General features: G+C 33.6%; 3 protein-coding genes across 3 annotated transcripts in view; all 3 read right to left on the reverse strand.

The window, feature by feature from the left end:
• Positions 1-1,029: 1,029 nt before the first annotated feature.
• LOC140039488 (thyroid hormone receptor beta-A-like) lies at positions 1,030-13,590 on the reverse strand. The gene is made up of 8 exons (XM_072085092.1): positions 12,548-13,590; positions 6,790-6,905; positions 5,822-5,963; positions 5,237-5,445; positions 4,035-4,328; positions 3,490-3,748; positions 2,504-2,631; positions 1,030-2,235 (listed from the first exon to the last, which is right to left on the reverse strand). The coding sequence occupies exons 1-8, from the start codon at positions 12,585-12,587 to the stop codon at positions 2,125-2,127; spliced, it is 1,299 nt and encodes a 432-aa protein (XP_071941193.1). The 5' UTR covers positions 12,588-13,590; the 3' UTR covers positions 1,030-2,124.
• A 2,366-nt stretch (positions 13,591-15,956) lies between these two features.
• LOC140040022 (prostaglandin E2 receptor EP2 subtype-like) lies at positions 15,957-19,678 on the reverse strand. The gene is made up of 2 exons (XM_072085644.1): positions 18,575-19,678; positions 15,957-16,635 (listed from the first exon to the last, which is right to left on the reverse strand). The coding sequence occupies exons 1-2, from the start codon at positions 19,349-19,351 to the stop codon at positions 16,441-16,443; spliced, it is 972 nt and encodes a 323-aa protein (XP_071941745.1). The 5' UTR covers positions 19,352-19,678; the 3' UTR covers positions 15,957-16,440.
• A 212-nt stretch (positions 19,679-19,890) lies between these two features.
• Positions 19,891-24,298, reverse strand: part of LOC140040021 (ankyrin repeat and IBR domain-containing protein 1-like) — a 67,319-nt gene continuing 62,911 nt past the window's right edge. The window contains exon 22 of the mRNA XM_072085643.1: positions 19,891-23,898. Coding sequence (XP_071941744.1) covers positions 22,670-23,898 — 1,229 coding nt within the window. The 3' untranslated portion in view covers positions 19,891-22,669. The remainder of the gene's footprint in view (positions 23,899-24,298) is intronic.

Consider the following 24,298-nt stretch of genomic DNA (forward strand, 5'->3'; position numbering starts at 1 on the left):
TTGTAGTTGTTAGTTATTGTATTTTGAGCAGCAACCTTTGATTCATTGTTTGCATAAAGCATACGTATTATGATTGTATTGTATTCTACGTCTCTCTAAACAGTTCCAGATAGAAGATTATTGACGTCACGTACTATCAGACAGTTTTTGTTTGTTTTTATTTGTTTGTTTGTTGTTGGCGAACAGGTTTGAAATTTGGTAAAGAGGTTTTTAGGTCTGAGGTCAATGAGCGATTCACGGTTCTCACTAGAGACATAACGCAACGTAGACGCGTTGACAATTCACAAGCGATGAAATAATCAAACACGTTATAACTTGTTTTAAGGTTGGTTCGCATCTAGTCCTAGGCCGGCACAACGCTACTTGGACGCAGCAATGATGTAGGCACAACCAATGTGAGTTTGGCTTCAACCGGACGCAAGTTTTAAACTTAATTCCTACTAGGACGCAACGCAAGGACGTCAGCCGTAACGCAAGCAAATTGATCAATCTAAAGCGAAGATTATTCGAACTGTCGCTTGTGATTGGTCAATTCGCCATTGTGGCTAACGGAACAAATAAGATCCAGTGTCGTGATTGGTTACACTTGTATTGCGTCTACGTTGCGTGTGACAGGAAGGGTGAATCATCGACCAATAACGACGACGGTCGTCAGAACTAATGAGGTTGTTACAAATTTTCCATTTTCACATTTCCATAAATCTAATTAATTATCAACATTAGTATAAATAACCTACTTCAATTTTAATTAATTATTATTAAATTATTATTTTATAAAAATATAGATTTAGCTATTACTTTATTTTATTTCAAATTTATCTAAATTGGAACATTTGTGTTTTTTTAAACAGGATAATTAGAACAATAGTAAATCATGTCTGTCGCCCTCTATTTTACAAAAGTTTGCTTTCATATTTTTGATTTTTTATTTACTATTGTATGAAATAAAAATGACTATTTAATTGATGTTTAAATTTTATTCAAATTACCATATACACATACTGTATCTAATATACTGGCGTCATACCAATATGAACAGTTTCTTTCTACTATAGTTCTCATCATCCTATTATACAATATATCTATAAATATACGTCAGGCATAGAGGAACTTTAAACCACTCAATACTGGAAATTAACTCACATACTTGCTTATAACCACTGAAATATGAGGAAATCCTGAGTAAAAGTTAGGAACTTTATTATTTGTTCATCTAAATTTATTTACACATTTTTCCTGAAACTTGATTACACTAAATTTTATTTCATTTTTAATCCTAGAACTACTATCCGGACAACTCAGGACAATTGCTCAACTATCCCTAAACATGGGGTTAAGCTCGGTCTACACTATCAAATTTTATGTGACAAAAAAATGTGATGTGCCTATATATGGACATAATGATGTCATATCACTACCAAATTTGGACATATCACTACCATATTTGGGCACATCACATTTTTTTTGTAAAACTAGTTTGATAGTGTAGACAGAGCTTTAGTTATCCTAAATAGGTAATTGTCCAGAAGGTAGTTGTCTGGATACGTCATTGTTATATAACATTTAAAACATCAGCATATTTCAGTTTTTATTCACTCAATTGTTTTTTTTTTCCGAATACATTGTGCAATTATTTGTTAAAATTTCATGATGCGGTACTAGATTATGCTCACCTATCGAGTCAAAAAGTAATTCTGCGCATACTCAGTATTCTTGCATACAGCACACTCTATTGTAATCTTCACTACAATAGAGATAGCAGTAGATAATAGTATTAAAATAAATTTCTTTGGTCATAATTACGCTACATAGGGAAAGGGGAGAAATATTCCCAAAGACATTACATAACTACACAGATGTTTGGATTTCCCAAGAACATTAATAGGGAAGAGAAAATTGTTAAACATACTGTATGTTCAAGACTGTGTGCAAATCAGCAGAGTGTAAAATCCAGATTTAGTGATAAAATATCTTTACAACTAATTGTTGATACATATAAAACAAAACAAAATCCGATTCTAGACAATACAATATAAATATATATAATTTACAATTTTTTATTAATATATTTTATATTACACTTTTATTATACCCTGTATTAAATATGCTATTAAAATAGATGGTTCAAATGTCAAATACCTCCAACAGCATTGGTGGGATACCTTGAGGGCAGTCTAATGTGAGAGACATGACGGTATCTGCATGCCGTGTACTAATAGTTCGCAAGTCTGTTATCTGAGAATTGAAAAGAAAGAACATAGTTGAGAGGTATAACTTATAATAAGAATAAAGTACAATTGCAAAATTACTTTTTAATGTATTTGAGCGTTGTTTTATGGTAACTAGGACAAGACATATTCAGGAACTCTAAATAAACTAGACGAGCCCTCATCCCCTCTAAAATAATAACTAAAACAGGTATAAATAAATATCTGCAGGAGATCAATAGTTAGTTTTCATTGAATTGAACAAGGTTTGGTTTCAGAGACTCATGATTTCTCACCTTCATAAGAATTTTAGCCCAGTAAACTGGAGTTTTTGGTCGAGATTGACTGACGTAATGCTGGAATGCTGTCAAAAGCTCATCTTGCAAAACTTCAACAGATTTTGGATTTTTAAGCCCAGGTCGATCTGAAAACAGAATTTAATTTATTATAAAAAAGATGGTTTTCATGAGTGGTGCAACGGATATGGCTCACAGGCTAAAGGGCCTTTCACACCTGCTCCGATCTGGCAAATTGAATGCCAATTTTTTATTTTCACGGCGCTCCATGCGGCTATTATATTCGAATCAATTTGCCGGCGCCAGACCGGAACCGTGCCGGAACAGGTGTGAAAGACCCTTAAGCCTAGAGTCGCAGAGATTAAGGGGCCACAGAGCATAAGCAGCCCCAATGCAACTACCCAGCATTGGAGGGCTCTACACTATAAAACTAGTTTGACAAAATTAGTGTCATTTGCCCAAATATGGTGGTGATTTTTAAGCCCAGGTTGATCTAAAAACAGAATTTAATTTTCATGAGTGGTGCAACGGCTATGGTTCAAAGGCTAAAGGGCCTTTCACACCTGTTCCGATCTGGCAAATCAAATGCCAATTTTTTATTTTCATGACGCTCCATGCGGCTATTATATTCGAACCAGACTGGAAACCGTGCCGGAACAGGTGTGAAAGATCATTAAAGCCTGGAGTCGCAGAGGTTAACGGACCACAGAGCATAAGCAGCCCCAATGCAACTACCCAGCATTGGAGGACTCTGTCTACACTATAAAACTAGTTTGACAAAAATAGTGTCATTTGCCCAAATATTGTGGTGATATGACATCATCATGTCCATATATAGGCACATCACATTTTTTTGTCACATACAGTTTGATAGTGTAGACAGAGCTTTAGGAGTGCTAAACTGGTAGCCTTGTTCCCACCATTTTGTTTAATTACTTTATATAGATTAATTTGTTTAATGATTATTTAATGACGTTTCTCCTCACCTCCAGTTACAAGTAGAACCGCCGAGAGAAGCGCGATTTCTGCATCCGTAAGCTTGAGTCTGGACAAACCAACCGCAAAGTCAAAGATTGGTTCAAGTAGTTCCGCCAGTATGCTCCCTGTAAGCTGCGACCTATCAACTGACAGTCCATTGGACATCTCCAGTGTGTTGGTTGTAGGGTTGTACTTCTGTGCAATTCTCATACACATTATCTCCATGCAACAGGACTTGAGTAACAGGACTTGGTCTGAATACTCAAGCTAAGGAAAAATAACGAATATTTATTGAAATCTATCGAAAGTCTAAACAAAAAAATGTGTGTCTGGTTACCAGTAGGCCTTACGATCTGATGGTAGATCTTTTATGTCTAATGAGTGTCTTAAAAAAACAAGACAAACTTTAATTACTTCATCTTTCTTATTTACCCAAGGCAAGCAGGTCAGACCTTCTGTAAGCTCACTATGAGTGTGTATACAAAACTTCCAGGAACAAATCTGCAGATTACGTGTACTAAAACAGTATATACTCTAAAATAAATAAAATTACCATTGCAAAACCCGGAATCTTTTTGGCAAATTCCACAATGTTAACAATTGAAGGAGTCATAATTTCAGCTATGTTGATCAGATCGTGATTGTTCTGTTTTGTTGTATCTGGTAGACTGCTCAATTCTGGCGTGTTCATCAGGTCGTGTGTTCTCTGTTTTGTTGTGTCTGGTAGCCTGCTAAATTCTAGTGTGTTCATTAGATCATGTGTTCTCTGTTTCTCTGTAGGCCTGGTATCTGGTAAGTTACTCAATTCTGTATTGAACATAGATAAGCCGTTATTCGGCAAGTCATCCTAAATAAGAAAAAAGAAAGATAGTTAGTTTTATAATCACTTCCAATTAACCCAGACCATCAGACCACATCATGATCTGTGATGAATAAAATGTGCTTTTCATTTTAGGTAGGTTTAGGAACATGGAAGAGTGGTGAAAAATAATCTCTTAGTTTCAAGTGTCTTGCAATGGTGGACATTTTATGTTGACATACTGTATCTAACCTAGCAATTTCACACACCTACATAAAACCTTACATTTTGTTAACAAATTAATTACAATGATTCATAACACACAACAATCTATGACCTTATGTGTCGCTATATTGAAATAACTTATTTAAGGTTATCTGTTATTGCCGGCTTAAATGGATTATCTGTTTTAATCCATTCTCTGCATACTTTATATACAAACAAGTTCTTAATTGTGACAACTAAATGTTGCATAATTACGTAACTTAGCATGTAAATAAATACCAGCCACACAATCAATCCTTAAAAAGGCTTTAAATTCAGCATAAATATACTGGTGGTTTGATACATATAAAGGCACACAATGTCAAACTGACCATGGTCAAATTGTAATAGATTTTCTTGTGGTCAAAACAGCGCAAGGTCTTAGCCTCATGCGAGAATTCGTTGAGACTGGCATTTGCTACAAGTTTGGATGCGTATTTAATTTTTTTTTCAATTCATATTTACACCAATATTCAGGCATTAAAATAAGTTAAAAAATCCAAGGCCTATATGGTTTGACGGGCCGCTTAGGATCCCTCAACCAGGGGACTCCAGCATTACGTAACTAATTGTTTCAGGTATTTTTTTAATTGGTATATTTAAACATGATTGCTTTTAATAAGTAAAGTCGTGGTCATCAAATATCTACTATTTGTTGAAGCAAAGTACTTTTATAGTTTTAATATTTGTACCTTTGATATGTTGAAATGCTTAAACCTGCTGGCAAGTTGACAAGTCTCTCTATGTGACTGACTAATAGCATTTATTAAATCTATTTCTTGTGATGTCAGTCGGTTGGGCGATACTACCGGTTCTCGTAGGATATCCTCTTTGTGCCGTCGTTCACGGTTATTTTGTATAAGTCTTCGTTTTGCCTTTCGTTGGTGTTCATTTAAGACTACTGTTGAGACAGAAAAATTATTATAAATTCATTACTCATATATTTTTATTAAAACATATAGTTATTCTTATTAATTGTGCCAACATTTTTTTATCTCTCTCAATGCATGTATATAAAAAATAACATATTAATAAAAATAACTAATCTTTGGTTCATTTTAATTTATTTGAGTAATTGAATAAATCTTGGGCTGAAATCTAACCTTAGCCATCAGTGCAAGCTCGGTTTTTAAAGTTCTGAATGACTAATGATCTGGAGGTTGTGGGTTCGAGCCCCACTCAACAATTACACGTCACGTTATCAAATGTAGATGTACAATTTACGTCAGCGTAGGACAATACATGTGACCAATTAATATATTTTATTTATAACTTACAATCAGGTGCCATTCCAGTTCGTAAACATTTCTTATATCGACATTGTTGGCATTGGTTTCTTGTTGATTTGTCAATGACACAGTTCTCGCCCCTCTTGCAATAATACGTCAGATTTTTCTGGATAGTTCTCCTAAAGAAACCCTAAAGAAAATGAAAAGAACTGACTTTATCTGATCTACTATATAAACTATCTAAATTACAATACTTATGAGTGATATGATTTACAGGACTGATTAAATTATTTGATTTTAATGAAGACAAAGATTATAAAATGAAAATTTTAATAATAATGACAATGATGATAAAATGAATTCATTTTAATGATAATGACAACGATGATAAAATGATTTAATTTTCATAAAGAAAAAGATGATAAAATAATTTATTTTAATAATAATAATAAAAAAAGATAAAATGATAATAACAATGATGATAAAATTATTTCATTTTAATAATTAATTAAAATGATGATAATGATTTCATTTTAATAATTAATTAAAATGATGATAATGATTTCATTTTAATGACAACGGTGATAAATAATTTCATTTTAATGATAAAGACAATGATGTACTGTATGATTTCAGGGGCGGATCAAGAATTTTGAATTAGGGCCACACCCACACTATATTATTTACTGTAGTGTGGCGAAGGGAATTTAGGTAAATGACACCCATAGATGGTCGGAAATGTTACTCTCACATAGAATTCATGATAGTGGCATCTCCTACTAGTCAGGTCAGGCCTGGAAATGACACTCCCATGTACAGTATCACTCAACAATAATAATATTTTTCTTTCTTTTCAAAAAGATATTGGTTAGCAATGAATAAGATGATAAATAATAATTATTAATGATGTTAGTGATGATGCCGATAATGGCATTTATAGAAACCAATATGCATACTTAATAGTTTCCTGCGGCTAAGCCTAATAATGTTAATTGCTATTATTGATGTCTACATACCTTACATCCTTCACATGTCATACAGCGGTAGTGATAACCAGTGGCGGCATCTCCACACACAATGCAAGGTTCAGGTCCATTTGAAAGGTCCATGTAACTTGGAACATATGGTGTCCCTGAAGAAAAACAAAACAACATTTCTATATAGATCAAAGGCCATACCATGGAATTGCAATTAGAGAGTCAGATATTATTAAAAGAGCACATCCAGAAGAACACATTATTAACGCTGTGGCTAAAAAATGTGATGTGCCCATATATGGACATGATGATGTCATATCACTACCATATTTGGATACATCATACTTCTTTTGTCAAACTAGTTTGATAGTGTAGACAGAGCTTAATAGTCAATTAAAAATTTATAATTTCATTTTAGCTGCAACCCTAGAAATGTCTAAGTCTTGGTTCTCATTAGGACTCAACACAAGGACCTAAGCGCAATTTGCGTTATTTTAAAATCAATGTGTAAAACACTCCAGTCTAAACTTATCAGCAGTCAAATTATTTCAATAAAAAGGGTATATAGCATTCTATTTAAATGTACAGTATGTGCTGTGTTTTTCTTCAGTCACAAACAGGTTCCAATCATGAAGGACTAGAAGGAGCTTAGTACACACGGTAAAGCTTAGTGATGCAAACATGATGTTTTTAGTATGTGCAGTATTTCTTTTGTATGCTTGACTACAAGAAGACAAACACCTCACTCAAGATATCTCTGTGAATTGCGTCTTAATTACGATACATTTTTAAAAATAGACAAACACCGACTCAAGATCAGAACGTAATCAATGTGAAAACAGATTGGCAGTATGAATGGAACCACCATGGTTACATGTAATACAATAAACATTACATTTGCAGGGAAAGTAAAGATGTGGAAATCTGTGACAATGATAAAAAGCCACCACTGAGATTAGAACCCAGAATCTTCTGCTTGATATGCTTACATCCTACTATTAGACCACCGTTCAAATGATAAAATAAAGATAATAAATATATACGGTATGTCAAAATCTTAGTTGGCCTACAACTTGGCTGATAACAATCAGCTAATTATTGACTAACCTTCAAATTTACTAAAAATGGTTGTTATCATTTGAAATGCAAAGATAAAAATAAATATGATTACCTTGTTTGTCAATACATAACAAAATTATATAATTATTAAAATAGCAATGATTTATTAACGACAGTTTAATTAATGTTTTCGATAATAATAAAGTAAATAAAGTTGAGGAAAGGTTATCATAAAATGTCGAATTGATTATTAATTTACTTTTAACAGTGCCAGGTGTGTGCTAAAATAGATATTATAAAATTGTTTTATTTAAAATGTTTATGAAGATTTGTACAAAAGAACAGGATAAATTGAATGGAGTAAGAACATAAAGAAAAGAAGGCTGACATGGTATGGTCACCTGCTCTGTTCAAAAAATGAAAACACACCAGCTAAGATCGCACTCGGAGATGACCAAATGGAAGACCAAAAACAACATGGATGGCAAACATAAAAAAGGAAACAGAACTGTTCACATGCGGACCTATACACATGCTTGCTCAAGGCATACTGAGTGGCAAACACAAGTGAAACGTGCAATGTCTCACAGTCACAACGATTAGCGTTTAAGATGATAAAAATGTTACAAGAGCTGGACATTACAAACTTAATAATAATAGTAATCAACTATTATTATGCTGTTATTAATATTATTTTGATAATGTAATAAATAATAAAGTAAGTGTAGAGGAAAGGTTTTCATAAAATGTTGAATTATTAGTAATTTAAATTAATAAAAGTGATTTAGATAAAAGGTTAAAAGAGGACATTACAAGGAAACATAATAGCAATAATCTATTATTATATGGGGTTTTCAATCAATCCTGTCAATATTGAATAAATTTATGTTTATTAAACCTTGGAAACATCTTCTTTTATTATTATCTATCTATTATTTCAATTTCATGACCTTATCAAATCCATAATCAGCAAAAAATTGACTAATTCTTTAGTAGGTTGTAGGGACAGCTAGTTTTAAAAAGGGACAAAGCAAGCTTTCAACTCAGTAAATATTTGTATGTCACAACATTTATTTGATAATTTTTTTAATTTTTGAATTCTTATCCTCAAAGCTTTTCATTACCATTAAAATTAATTGATTCATCCAGTTTATCTCTGGCTGGTTAAAAATGTATTCTATGTCTGTAAATTTATTTTAAAAAATGAATAAAAAGACTTAAATAATTTAGATGACTTATTGGTATACAACAGTCCTTAAGACTAAGTTCATTGTAGATTGTACTTAAATAACCTCCATGGTCAATGCAATAATTGCATAAGTCCTCAAATACACTAATGGCCAAAGTAATCTGATGTCCAAGGCTGACCAAAGCAGCTTGTCTTTCACCCTACTGTAATGCAAGCAAATTAAGCCTTATTCAAGGATGACCTAGAATGACCTTGTTCAAATTGACAGGATGTTATGTAATATTACATAATCAAAGTTCTGAGTAAATAAAATATCTATTATAATAGAACCTTGAATATAAATGCATATCATTATAATATAATGTGTAAATAGCCAACTAACTTTTAACAAAACACTGAAATATTTGGAAACCTGTGAAAATGAGAAAAACAAGCCGCTCCAGTCTAGATTCAAACTAGGAACCTTCTGGCCAACATGCAGATGCCCTACCATTATACCACTGGGGATTTCATGATATGGTTCAAACTTGATTGAATTGTGACTCTTTAACACTATTGATGTGGTCATAACAAATATATGTATTTAAACTTCCAATGAAAAGATTATATCAATTATTAACATTTTGATATGGAAATAGCTTTAAAAAAACAATCAGTTACTTTGAGGCAAAATATAAAAGATAACACCGATTTCAACAAAATGATGCTGAGTCTTATAATTCATTAAAAACAAAAGATAAAAATATATTCATCCTTATGACTAGTTTTAAATATTAATGCAAAATATGCTTTGATAGGCCTATTTTGACATTCACCCAGGCTACAGCAAGCTTTGCTGGACCTATTTTGACATTCACCCAGGCTACTTAAATATTCATCAAGCTAGCAAGGTCTTATGCCTGCACAAAAACACTACAATACCCTTGACATAATAAGTTCTCTGTAACCATGAAAAGCTTCTAAGGAGAAGGCCACAGATAATGAGATGACTACTGGCATGACTTTTCTAGGTAAATAAAAAGATGACAAATGATGTAGAAATTCACAAAACGAAAGAGTGGGTGTGAGAGTTTGATGGTAGAGGGTCAAGAGTGGGCATGACAGGGATGGTATTAATTGGTTAAGAGTGGGCGTGACAGGGTATGGTATTGATTTGTTAAGAGTGGGCATGACAAAAACAGCAAGATATAAAATCACTGTAGACTGTAGTGTTACAGGATTTTGAAAAGGGAAGGGGAGCCCCCAAAAATGTAAAATGAAGTTCTAAACTTAGCCTTGTCTTATAAAAAATTAAGGGGAGGCACAGGCCAAATGGCTGGATCTGCCTAGGTTTGACAAGATAGGGTTCAAACTCAAAGAGTTCTGCACAGCTATCTGTACATACACTTACCAGAGCCTATGCCAAGTTTAAAGACCCCTTCCCTGCAATTTTGGACGTTTTTTGGAAAATAATACATATATATCACTTTAAAAACATTAAACCATGTCATTCCTTGTTTTAAATGTACGTTTTATGGTAAATTATGATAAAAAGTGAGAAAAAATGCACTACCTAAGTAGCTCGCGGCGATCGACCTCTCGTGGACGGTCTTAGGCCTAGCCTGGCTAGGCTTAGTTTTGTAGGCCTAGCTGGTAAACATCGGTAACGTGCGAACATCGTACGCTAGCTATATACCTAGCCTGACGTTGTATAGTTGCTGCATTAATTGTCTTTCTATTTTTGCCAGACTCCGTTGATACAAATTGGGGAAAACCCGGTATTTTCGCTGAAAAGTTAGGAGTCTTCCATTTGTTTTGACCTCACGATCGATCGAAAAGTGGGCGAATTACAGGTGAAAAACAAAAATATCAATCCGCGCGCAATGCATTTTGGGATTTATAGCGGGCCGCTATAATTATTAAAATCGACTTATTTTTCACATTTTTAACCGTTTAAAGACGAAAAAAGTTATCGCAATAGGACCATATAGTATTATTTTTACATTAAATATAGTTTGTGATCTTAAATTAGATCTAAAAAACGTAGGGAATGGGGCTTTAACTAAGTAGAAAAATCAATGAGACATTTTTTTTTTGTCTATATACTATTTATGATAAGAGAAACAAATGTTCAGCAAGGAGTTGGAGGAGAAACAAAACCAGTTATTACTCTAAAAGTCATGTAATAAAAAAACAAAGATATGTAAAATGTATTGCATTATCTACGAAAACTACAGTATACAGTTATACAAGTTAATTTTAAAGAAAGATTACAAAAGATTGTCACAAATTATATGAAGGAGTCCTTCATTTTACTTACTCTAAAAAAATCATAATATTAATATTTTTTCTGGTAAATAATAGCTAAACTTTACTTACACATACCAGTTGAATTTGTTGAATTTCTTCGTTTTTTACCCAATACTTTTGGACAAAAATTAATGTGATGTTCCGGAGTTTGAGGGACATCTAGCGAGCTAGATCGTTGACGTTGAAGTGTTGGCAGAAAAAAACCAACATGGCGCGGGGGATTCTGCCACGGATTCAACTTATACGCAGCGTGCGGAACCATCGGCACATTCATGTTCTCGTCGTAAAATTGCATTGTTATTGTCGTTTATCTTGTTAAATTATAAAAAAATCTTACACTGCTAATAGAACACACCTTGTTGTCACACTTTGCAGAAGTGTTTTGACAAAGCTGGTAACATTGCCTTATGTAATCATGCAATCAGCTCCCAGGGTATGGAATGTGAAGGGCATGAGTCTCAACAAACACAACTACTGACCATGATGTTAACTGACCAATAGTGTTTGACCAGTTGTAAATGACCTTCTGGACATTAGCCTATGCAGTGGCTAAACTCTATTGTCTAGATGATGACTTATTTTTAATATTTAAATTAATTTATATTATAAACAGGAAAGAGATGTACACATCATAACACCACACACATTATTCAAATACTAATTATTTATATGAATCAAAATTACTCGAATTGTGCAAACAAATTAAAACAGCAGCGCACTGTATTTTCAGTATTTGATAAAACCAAAGCTTGATAAACCTGTCAAATTTTTTTTTTTTGGTAATACCTACATTTTATTTTAATTTATAATATTAATTGCATTATTTATTGATGCATGACTCATGCATCAATAAATAATGCAATTAATATTATAAATTAAAATAAAATGTAGGTATTACCAAAAAAAAAAAATTAATCTGCAAGATGAGACAATGAAATTGCACAAGTTGTTCAAATTACGAATAACAACAAACGCACTGTGTATAGTAGGTTTATGGTATGTCATCAATCAGTATTATTACTATTATTTATTTAGTGAAATAAATTACATGTAGGCGTAATTAATACGTAGGTAGGCATATAAATGAAATTAAGTGACAAGAGGCCTAGACTAGCTAGGAGAGCGAGGTCTAGTCACTCGCTCCTACTCACTAGAGGCTAGGCAGGCCAACTGGCCTTAGGCCCTAGATAGCAGGCCTAACTAAATAAAGTTTCCAGTGTCAACACCCCCACCCAGAAACTCAAATACACCTATTCTTACCATAACTAGGTCTAGGCCTATATTTGGAGATTGTCTTCATTCTGGATATCTTTTGTTGCGGAAAAATTCAATAAACTTGATGTGAATTGTTCAAGGGCAGCTTAGTACCTCACAATTGAAAACTTTCGCCAATCTAAAGGGCTGTCACGATAAATATGGTCCGGGGCCAAAATCGGTCCGGCCGGACCAGTTTTGGCTCTAAAATTGTGGCCAAAAGCAGTCCGCCACTGCCAAAATCGGTCCGGGCTATTCTTCTGTCGATTTTAAATGAATTACTAGGCCTATGATGCTGTTTTAAGTTGTTTATGGCTAGAAAAATATCCCATGATATATATTAGTAAGTTATCTTGTCGGATAAATACTATAAATAAATGTATTTTATCTAAAAACATGACTTAGGTGTTCACTCATATTTCGGCCTGCCACACACTCACACGAACGGGTATGAGACGCTGATATTGCCAGCTAGATTTTATTTATGATTGAGACCTTTTTCCTTCCTCAGCCTAATTAATATTGGATAATTGTTTTATAATAATTCTATTGAATTGATATATTGATTGATTAACCATAAATAATTAATAAATTAAATTGTTTTTAACATCATGGAGAAACGAAGATGTTAAAAAAGAACAAAATGGATTAAAAACAGGCAGAGATACATATTGTATACAAAAAGCCTAACAATTAGTACTAATTATTGATGAGTTACTACTAATAATGATAATAAAAAAAACAGGCTTAATTTATAATATTAAAATAACAAATAAAACCCCGTAGTTTTCAATATTAATGACTAATCATGGCCTTTTTTTTAATGATATATACATTATGACTCATTTTGCGCACCATATATTTGTAAGACCGGACCATATTTGGCGGCCAAAAACAGTCCTACTGCCCGGACCGATTTTATCCAGGCCGGACCAGTTTTGGCGGCCAAAATTGGTCCGGCCGGACAGGTTTTGGCAGCCATAAATGGTCCCCCGGACTGATTTTGGCAGCCAAAACTGGTCCGCCGGACCGATTTTGGCCCGGACTGATTTTGGAGTGACAGGCCTATTATTGTACCACCATTCCAGAGACATGTCCTCAATCATCAAGTTAGATGGTAAAAACCATTTTCATAAAAAGGGAGAACAAATATTTTATTTTATGACTTATTACAGCTAAAAACTATTAAAAAACAATATTTATTAAAAACAATTATTTTTACAATTATCGTTTTACTTTTTACATGTATTTAATGAAATATCGATTTGATTGAACTAAATTTTTGGGTTTTTTTGTAAAATGGTTAAAATAAGCACACCTTAAATTATTTTTACAATTATCGTTTTACTTTTTACATGTATTTAATGAAATATCGATTTGATTGAACTAAATTTTTGGGTTTTTTTGTAAAATGGTTAAAATAAGCACACCTTGTTAAAAATGAATTCACCCGGCCAATGACCAGAAGTTGAGGTCAATTATGTGGTTACGTAATATGCTGTAACGCAATCAGGATCGTATTCATGTTTTCCTGAGGCGAGTGTTAATTAATGTATTGTCATAATGGAAGTATTAACTCTTCATTTCTTAGAAATTGAGGTCAAGCACCTCAACATCCTGCTATGTTTGACCATGATGGAGTCTCCATGGTATTTGACTAATTATTTAATCAATAACATTTATTACTTTTTTACCAGAGGGCCACTAATAATATAATAATGTTTGATCTAGGTCTATTCGATAATATTAATACTTTTTTTTTTATTTCGAAAAAATGAGCCAACAATTATGATTCAATATTTCGAACTTTATTTGTTCAATTTTCAAGAATAAATAATATTTATTTAGGATGGAACAAAACAAAAAAAACCCTAACAAACAAACCTTCTATTGCATATATTGCCATGTTAATCTCAAAGTACGGCTGTACATAAATGTACCGTATTATTAATTTAGTTTGATCTTGAGAATAATGGTCCGGCAATAAACGTTATTTAAATTTGTTTATTAATAAACTAATAATATTACGTCAGTAAAGAAGACATTACAAATTGTATATAGTTTTTTGCCAAGTAAGTATGGTTAGTGCTTATCTCCATGGTTAGTGTTTGTGTGAACTGGGGTCAGTTGGTTAGTTAACTACGGGGGCTAATTACATTCACATCACATATATGATGATCAAATATGAATGTACATAATTGATTTCTCCACTTACAAGAGAATTGTACAGAACTATAATAAATGATTCAATGATTACGTCAAAACAATTTAAAAAACATAAAGTCGTCTTCGCGTTTACCGGCGCGAAGTGAGTGCTTTGCAATAATATTAACCAAGACCACGCTTTAATTTTTCCTCTCTGCTGCCCCCAACGACATACAATTGAGCAAAGTTTAATAGCCGTAATAACCAGCCGTGTGACAAAATCTTAATTGTTACAGTGCTGGCTTAAAAATGACGTGGGTGGTATTGTTAATCATATCATTATTTATCTATAGAAAAGTACTAATTATAATTATAGAGGGCAGTATTATATTTTACAATAGATATTTTTTTCAACACTGATAGATAAGTGAGAGCCCCACCCCACTAGATCTAGACTTATGATTTTTAATTAACCAGACACGGTTGGAGGTGAAAGCCATTAACCGAATTGAAATAGAGAAATAAAAGCTACTGAACTTAACGTTTAAACGATTGTTTATATAGGCCTGTACAAATAAATGAATATCTTGTACTTTGCTCTATGTTTACTACTGAATATTATTTGTACAGATAAACCGGGCAGGTTTCCAAAGACGGTAAATGACCACCATTTCTTTCCCAATTGAGCACCATGAGAGAAGCACTAAAGCATTATGAATACAATATACAACCAAATTGATTAGCTAAGCAGGTTGTTAGGACCACATAATACTCAAAACGGGAGTATTGTAAACTAAGAAAGAGCATAATCCATGCCTGGGACAAGCGTAGTATAATTTGGGGATTAACGATCCTTATTTAATATTTTGTAATAATTTGCTTGAAAGGAATTTAAAAATCTAACAATCTAAAACAACGCGATAGATGTGCGTAATAAGGTGGGGCCTATAGCAAGTTATCATAAAACAACACTCAACAAGAGGACGTTGTTTTACCATGCAGAGAAGTTCCTAGTTTCAATTAATACTTAAAATAATTATATTATATTTTGAAAATGTATGATTTGTTAGATTGTTAGATATTTAAATTGTAGGCCTAATAATTCATTTTAAGCAAATTATAAAAAATTTTAAAATAAAAGAAAGGATCGTACCAAAATGTTTGTGTGTGACGTCAACCATCAATTTTCGGTAATTTAAATAAACACTAAAGACACAATTAATATATTTTAATTTTATTAAACAAAGAGATAAATACAATCTAGACAAATACAATATATTACTAATTTTATGCGTGACGTAATGTATGTTAAGTTGTCGCCGTAAATAAGTGAGCTACCTATCTTGTTTTGAGGTAGGCCTAATTGGTTAGTTCATCAATGAAGCTTGAGAGAAACAAAATCATTATTTTGACGTATATCATAATTTTGTTTCAACAAAAATGGTTTGGCTTTAATTGATTTCTCAGCAGTATAGGTAGTTCAGTAACCTGTAGCTACCACCTGCAACTAGATAATAATTATTAGCCCATAAACAAGGAGAGGAATGGGAAATGATTCGAATATGAGGTGAAGACGGGATCAGGCTGTTATTCTTGGGCTTAAATCAGCGTTTCAAAAGCTAGGCCGTCTAACTTCGACGACATAAAACAACAGTGCCTCTTAACTTCTGGGCTGCTGTGTATGTAAACAATGCTTAAGCCCATCCAACACTATAGTAGGCTGAGTGATAAGCGTTCATTTTATTGTGACGCATTCATACAGTTAATTCATCCATGGGGTGCACTTTTTGGAAACACGGCAATCTGGGTTTGATCCGATTTCGTACTGACTTCTGATAAAAGATGTAAACAAGTGGGTTGATCGTAGGAGTAGAACGAAGAATCGTGGATGCGATGTAGTTAGCAGTTTCCGATGGCCAGACTGACGCTCGGTTACAGATAATACGCACCTGCGGAAAATATAACAATCACACACTATTGAACCATCAAAATCAACAAAAGTAATATAAATAAGACATTACAAATGTATCAGTTACAGTACGGTGAAATAACGACAACGTTATGTAATAAGCTTGGTACTAGGACGTTACGTACACAACGTAGCGAGACGTACGCAAAACGCAGCGACGTACGCAAAACGCAATTACTTTTTTTCGATCACAGTGATGAGTAAAATCAGTTAAGCTTGGTTCCCACTAGAACGTAACGCAAGGACGTAAACGCAACGCAAGCGTTTTAACCAATGACCAGCGAAGTTATAGACAGTTAGCAACCACAAGCGAATAAGCCATCGCTTGTGATTGGTCAATTCACTTGCGTTGCGTTGCGTCCTTGTGTTGCGTCGCTAGTGGGAACCACGCTTAAAGCTTGGTTCCCACTAGCGACGCAATCTACGCAACGTAAGCAAATGCCCTTCTAATAATTGTGTTTGGCCCCGTCTGCGTGAAATCAAACCTACGATGTTTGCAGCACTATTGCGTCGTCGGTTCCCACTTGTGATTACGCAATGCAACACTTTGCGTCAATACGTTGCTGCGTTGCCTTCTAGTGGGAACCACTAATTATGGATACCAAGCATTACGTTACGTTTACGTCGCTCCTAGGTCGTTTTCTAATAGGCGCCAGTGAATTGACCAATCACAAGCACTATTCTGATGATGTATTGCTGGTCGAATTATAGGTTGGAGGCAAAACAAACCTTAACCTTTTAAAATTTAATAACGTTTTTATTATAACGACATGGCACGAATTAATATAAGAATTTTTATATAAAAGTAGCTTATATGTAAATCAATATTTTTTATATCTTTTTCTTTGCTCGTACCATTTTTAGATTTTTACCGGTCTTTGTAATACAATATTTTCAGACTTGTTTCAGAACCGTTTCTTTTGACTTTTGTGAAATGATCATTTTTGTTCGATGTGATAACTTTCATCAAAATGGGCTATTAAAAGTCTGATTTTATAATCTTTAGTTTTCACACATCTTTAAACCGATTTTTAAAATTCTTTGATATTCCATGTTTAATGTCTAAATCGTAGAGGTCTTCATCTCCATGATTATAATTATGGAGACTAGGAACATGTTATTGTTACCATGATTACAGTCTTAGCGGAATGTTACGATTTCACCGAGAATCATGCAGGAAATTAGGGATGTCATCCTATTCAATTCTGTTATTGACACGACGGAATGATATAGATTTCCTCAATAATAACACGTATGAGAATCTTTGCTATATGACTATTTTAATGCAAACATTTTGCGGATTTGAAATGTGCTTTTAATAGGACTTTACCGCCAAAGGGAATAATAATAATACACGTTTGTATGAACTGGAAACGTATTTTTTTCTTCCCAGAATGGGGCATTTGGGCATAAATAACAAAGAGATAGATCTAACAAGTGTTTCAAAATAATGTCGAGTGTTCAGAATACGAAAAAACGGCAAGGATTCGCCATCATGTGTTTTAAAAAGCAGGACTTGTTACCGTTAAATTAGTCTGTATTCATTGTCTTTTTTATGTTGGCGTTTCCATATTTATCTTTTTGCTAATATTAATTAATACCTAAAACAATGAAGGCGTGTCAAGCACAAAATAGTAAAGGGAATGTGTGTGTAAACAATGAAGGCGTGTCAAGCACAACATAGTAAAGGGAATGTGTGTGTAAAGATGACCGCAAAGCATCATACCGCAATTATGATTCGATAAATATTACTAATTAGCTAGTAAATATTTATAAGACAGAATTTTATTTATCTTTTTGAGAGTTGGGAAGGAAGGGGTAAAAGGGGGGCGGGGAGGGCGGGGGGTTGGTTACAAAATCGTCATGACAACATCATTGTTGATAAAGATGCCATAAATATGACCAATATCTATAAGTACCTGATATGGTATACTTGTGACGGCAAGAACAATAGTAATGACAACCAACAAGTAACTAAAACTGGCATGAATGCCTTTCACCATGTCCTTCTGTTTCAGGTAGCCCTGTAAGTTCCTTGGACACGATGACACCAAACGTTCACGAAGAATCCTTAAACAACGAATAACAGTTATGTTACAAACAGTTAATATAATAAGCATAGTCGCTAGTTCACACAGCGTCCAACCGTCGTATAATATCCGTACATCTGAGGCACCGTTCGAAAAATTCGGCCGATAGATCGGTTTATTAACACTGGTATAATGATCTATGTCCGACATTAGCCGGATGCTAGCAAACAATAGTGAATATATTGAGCATACTAGAAATAGTTTGATTAAGCAAGTGTTCGAGTTGTACTTCTCGTAGAAAAATGGTGTTTGTATAGCTAAAAAACGTTCGATTCCCGCCGCTACAACAAGAAGATGCGATAACCGCTCAAAAAATGTTTCCACAAAAATAAAATATGTGTAACCTCCTAATTCGTTTGATGATGTTTTTGACGTGTGTAAAATAAACCATCCTATTCCAGCGAATATCACCCAGCAACCGTCACAAATTGCTAAGGATAGGGCCATAACCATTGGCGTTTTCGAATTGACAGAGTGTCTAAAAAGGTGCCTAGCGAGAAGAATAATCCAAATAGTGTTACATAAAATACCAAAACTTAGCATTATAGGTGATATAACAGCGTCTATATCCAACAAAACATCGCTCTTTGAACCGTTTCCACTCATGGCTGTTTCGCGATATCGTCATACACTACTTTCACTACAGTCTACAGTGCATTCAATAGCTTACGCTACTCTAGTAAGGAATGTTGCATTGTTGCAAGAGGATAATCGTACACGGCTTAATTGAGACGAAATTATGGCCCACCACCCGGACCTTGAAAGTCTTCTTGAGTATCTGGCTGCTCCTCGTCGTCGGCAAGCCAACTAACTACTCCATGTCAGACTGCGCATGTTTGTTTTTCTATGAATCTCTCATTAGTAACAATTTAATTTCTACGTAGCACGCCATAGTTTCTCGTTGATATCATAATTGCATGTATTCTTCGTACCAATTAGACGCAAAATGCATTATAGATACAACTTCACAAACCTCTCAAGACTTCAATGATATTTACGACAAAATAAATTATTTCCACTGCGCGATAAACTCGATTTGTATTTCCATGTGAAACATAACAAACAAACAAACAAACAAACAAACAAGACACTGTTCACACAGTATTATTAATCACTTGTTTTATTATAATATTTATTATTCATTCAATATTCACCACGAAGAAAATAGCAGCAGAAGACAGCGTATAAAGAAATTCAAATATGATATAAATTCATAAATTTAATTATTATTAACACTAAATCTGAAATGTAGACATTTCTGTGTATTTCTTTATGCTAAAACGGATACAAAATACACTGTGTTATAATTTCTTTAGAAAATTATTTGTCCTTAGTCAAGAAAATATCAATAATTAGTTACCGTTATTTACAAGCCTAGATACTATATCAAGCTCACGTATTGACATTCGGTTACCAAAATACGCCAGTGACATTTAAAAGAACTACAATTTTACGCGCACTTTAAAAGTCTGATACAATATTATACGCCTGTGAGCTATAGAAGTTGCGCGCGTTCAAAAGCTGATGAATGTCAGTAACATAACAGAAAACATAAATTCTGAAGCGCGCGTTTAAATGGCGATGAATCGTCAGTGACATTGCGGAAATCAATTTGACGCGCGCGTTCAAATGATGTTGAGTCGTCAGTGACATCGCGGATATAAATTTGACGCGCGCGCTTAAATGGTGATAAATCGTCAGTGACATTGCGGAGATCAATTTGACGCGCGCGTTCATTTGCTGTTGAGTCGTCAGTGACATCGCGGATATCAATTTGACGCGAGCGTTCAAATGCTGTTGAATCGTCAGTGAAATCACGGAAAACCTCAATTTTGAAGCGTACGTTTAAATTATGTAATGATGAATCGTCAGTGACATCACTAAAGTCAATTCGAAACGCGCGTTCAAATACTGGCGAGTCGTCAGTGACATTACGGAAAAACGCACGCGTCAAACAGGATCTCTTTGTGACAATTTTTTCGTAGCTAAATATTAAAATATTCGCCGAATTCGCGTAAAAATACGTAAAAAACAATCTATGGTGAACTTGAGAAAGTATCTTGAAGAAGGGATATTGACATTTTTGTTGTAATTATGTCTTTTACATGTTTATTTAATTCATGTAACTTGTAACTTATATCCACATGGATTTGCAGCCGCTTCTTTTGTAAATTGCAATTATTTTGTCAATAAATGTCAAAAACACTTTATCATGTACATTATGACGTCATACGCCATGAACAAAAGTGTTTGGTTTGTTATTAATTTAACAAAGAAACTAGTTTCTGTCTATTTTAGTGATATGAAAATATTTCCTAGAATACTAAATAAAAATTCATGACATTAAATAAGTGTATATATCATATAAATAAATAAAATGCCTATAATTAAATAAATAAATGTTATATTACATTCGATAGGCCTATTCAATATAAATTCGATATGAAAAGAAATTAAAATTCCGACTTAATTTCAAAATGCAGCAACATCATTTTTGTTCAAAAACACATAAATATAGGCAGTTTTACAAAAAGTCTTACATCAATATCGAAGTACATTATAACTGAAGCAGAGCTTAGCCAGTATGCTATTTGTGAGATTCTGTGTTTCGTATTAAGCTTGGTTTCCACTAGGAAGCAACGCAATCGAAAATTAATTTACCAATCACAGCACGATGGATCATCCTAGTGTGAACGATGCTTTATGAGACTATTTGCACGTTTCGAAATACACTGGAGGACTAACCCTGTTTTCCATTGAATTTATTCACGAAAATTGAAAGAAAGGTTTTTTATCCAATTTTTGTTATGCCAAAAGTGTACAACCAATCAGAGCTTAGGGTTGGAATTTATCAAAATTAAGGCAGGGTGTTGTTCGTCTTAGATTTAAGACAAAATTAAGCAAATATTTTTGCTTAGTATTATTAATAAATCCGACTTAAGCAAAATCAGGGATTTAAGGCAAAGTTAAGACGATTTTTTTGCTAAGCAAGTTTGCTAAATCCGGCCCAGGAATGTTGGAATCGTGCGAATTAATCCGCCTAGTGGAAACCCGGCTTCAGGATTGTTTAATATTAGCCCAGTCAATCTACGACGCAATTTAACCCCTATTAAGGGGACATCGGGGGACTAACAAGTCTAACTAAGAAAGTGTTACTTTAAAATGGGTGTCGAAAAAGTGTTGCCCATAATGCTAAAACACACACCACGTATATAGTTCTGAAAAGAACAGTTTTCATAACTATATAGATGGTGCATCGCAAACTTTATATCAACATATTGATTTCGCCATGCAAACCTTCAAACAATAATACAAGAGAATACAAAGTTTGTCCTTAGATATGGATTAATACAAGTAATATTGTTTGTCCATAACGAAATTGTATAATAGTACATACTTGTGTACATCAAGGTAAATACAAATGTCGGTTTAAATATGTAGAGACGTTTAAATATTATTTAATTAATAGTAAAATAATCAATTAACAAGGTCTGAATAAAAATCACATCATTATAAACACATCCAGTGTGCAGTTATACTCTTTTCAATCTTTTTTTAAATATTTTTTTTTAGTTCTTAGTCCTTTGGTGATTTATATAATGCAATATAATGTAATTAATTAATTTTGTATTTATATGAATAATAGTAATTAAGTATTATTCATAAAGTTGAATATGAAACATAGATCTTCATTTTCAGATGTTTGGCTTCTTTTCTGGCTTCCACTTAAACAATAAGCTAACCTTGCTTCTTCCGCAGTTAGATAATATATTTGTAGATATCATGATTCACTAATGTACAATACACACAGGAGTGTGAATTGGCCCAAACATACAGTATTCTATAACAGTACTTTACACTGTAAATAACATGACAAAATAAGATAAAATACAATGACTACTAAATAAATTGTACGTATAAGCCTCATATATACATTTGCCATCCTGTAGTGCTGTCCTCATGTAATGGCCACTCACTTTCATGGTTCCTGCTGCCAGCAGAATAAACTCTTGCCCTCGAGGTCATCTGGATGTCAACGTCTGACACATCCTCCCCTGTATTTGAAGGCAATTCCTTTGCTGTGTCCAAGATACTTTGATACCTACGACTTTCGTTTGCCTGAGCAATACGTTGTTCTTTAATCTGCTCATCCGACATCTTTTGCCAGACATCCTCATTCTTTTTCGGATGTTTTTGTTCAGTATCTGGATAAAGAGAGGAAGTTATTTTTCTGCAAACTTTAGGAGATCGTTTTGGCGAGCTAGGCCACGAAGCAGAACTCTCTGTATCATCTCGTAGCTTCCAAGGTGAATTATCATCTTTTACTTTACTATAGGACGGATTAAACACATCAGTTTCACTGCTGGTTGACTTCTTCTTCCACAATCTTGCTTGCGGTTTTGTCGCTATGACATCATCATTGCACTTGAAACTAAGTTTCTCTTCGTAAAGTTTTCTACATCCATCTTCAGACTCTCCTTCGGACTTGCTTCCAGTTTTCGGAATTTTTGAAGGTTTTCTTTCTTTTTTCCGTGCACCGAGTTCTTTTTTCTGTCCATTTTGATGTTCTGCCACAAGTTCCGTAACCTGTCCTTGAACCTTTTTCATTTCTTCTCGTATTCGTTCAAACTCAGATTCCAATTCGTGGCAGAGATCTAAATTGACCTTTGACATTTTCTCAGACCTGTTGTCACCTGAAGCACTCGTGGAATGTGGAGTGCGTACTTGTGCGTGCATCGATCTAGGCCTGTAGGAATGTGAAGCGTTCTCTTTACTTTTCTTGGTTGATTTTAAAGACTTTGTTTGGTGATCTCCTTTAGACGTTCTGCTACTCTCTGAACTTTTAACATGTCCACGACTTCGTTCCTTATTTCTTTTAGAATCCAGAGAAGAATAAGACGGATCTGAATTACTCCTTCTTTTTTCATGTTGACCTGTTATTTCTCTTTTTTTACAATCTCTTTTGGCTAGAGTTGATTCTAATTTACTGCTCTCCTTAAACAGTTTATCAAAGTCTATGTCCATTGACATATCGGTATCTGCAACATTTGACATCTTCTTACTCTTAGATGATAAAGGATTATTAGACGCCAATTTGTCAAATTTAGTCTGAGCAAGCTCGAAGTCTAATTGAAATACCTCATTTGTAGCATCTAAAAAAAAATGAAGATATCATCACAAAGAAAACTTTACGGTGAAATTTTAGTTACATTGAAAATAAATTGATATGGATTGTGTCAGAATTACTCTACTTACTGCAGTAACTAAATATTTCTGCCGAAATAACATTTGATATTATTTCGTTTCAATGTAGAACCTAATAAGGCAGTTATTGCAACAAACGTTGTTTATATTTACCTTAAAAATTACTGCAGTAGAATGATTTCGAAAATAATTGTTTCATAATATCCAAATCAAATACGTAATAATTGTAGTTCTAATTCTTAAGAATTTTAGTTATAATTCTTGTTTTTTTTTAGATAAATAAATTAAATGAATTTTATTTATATTTCTATATAATTATGTATAAATATTGGATTTCAAATAACACCA

The sequence above is a fragment of the Antedon mediterranea genome, chromosome 2 (assembly GCF_964355755.1).
Source record: "Antedon mediterranea chromosome 2, ecAntMedi1.1, whole genome shotgun sequence".
NCBI classification, from domain to species: Eukaryota; Metazoa; Echinodermata; class Crinoidea; order Comatulida; family Antedonidae; genus Antedon; species Antedon mediterranea.

Coding starts and splice junctions, on each gene's coding strand:
- LOC140039488 (XM_072085092.1), bottom strand. CDS start 12,587: ATGAAGACAATCTCCAAATATAGGCCTAGACCTAGTTATG. Junction 5,964..6,789: donor TGACATGTGAAGGATGTAAG/GTATGTAGACAT, acceptor CATTTTCTTTAG/GGTTTCTTTAGGAGAACTAT. Junction 3,749..4,034: donor AGATTCCGGGTTTTGCAATG/GTAATTTTATTT, acceptor ATTTTTCCTTAG/CTTGAGTATTCAGACCAAGT.
- LOC140040022 (XM_072085644.1), bottom strand. CDS start 19,351: ATGAGTGGAAACGGTTCAAAGAGCGATGTTTTGTTGGATATAGACGCT. Junction 16,636..18,574: donor TCACAAGTATACCATATCAG/GTACTTATAGAT, acceptor TATTTTCCGCAG/GTGCGTATTATCTGTAACCG.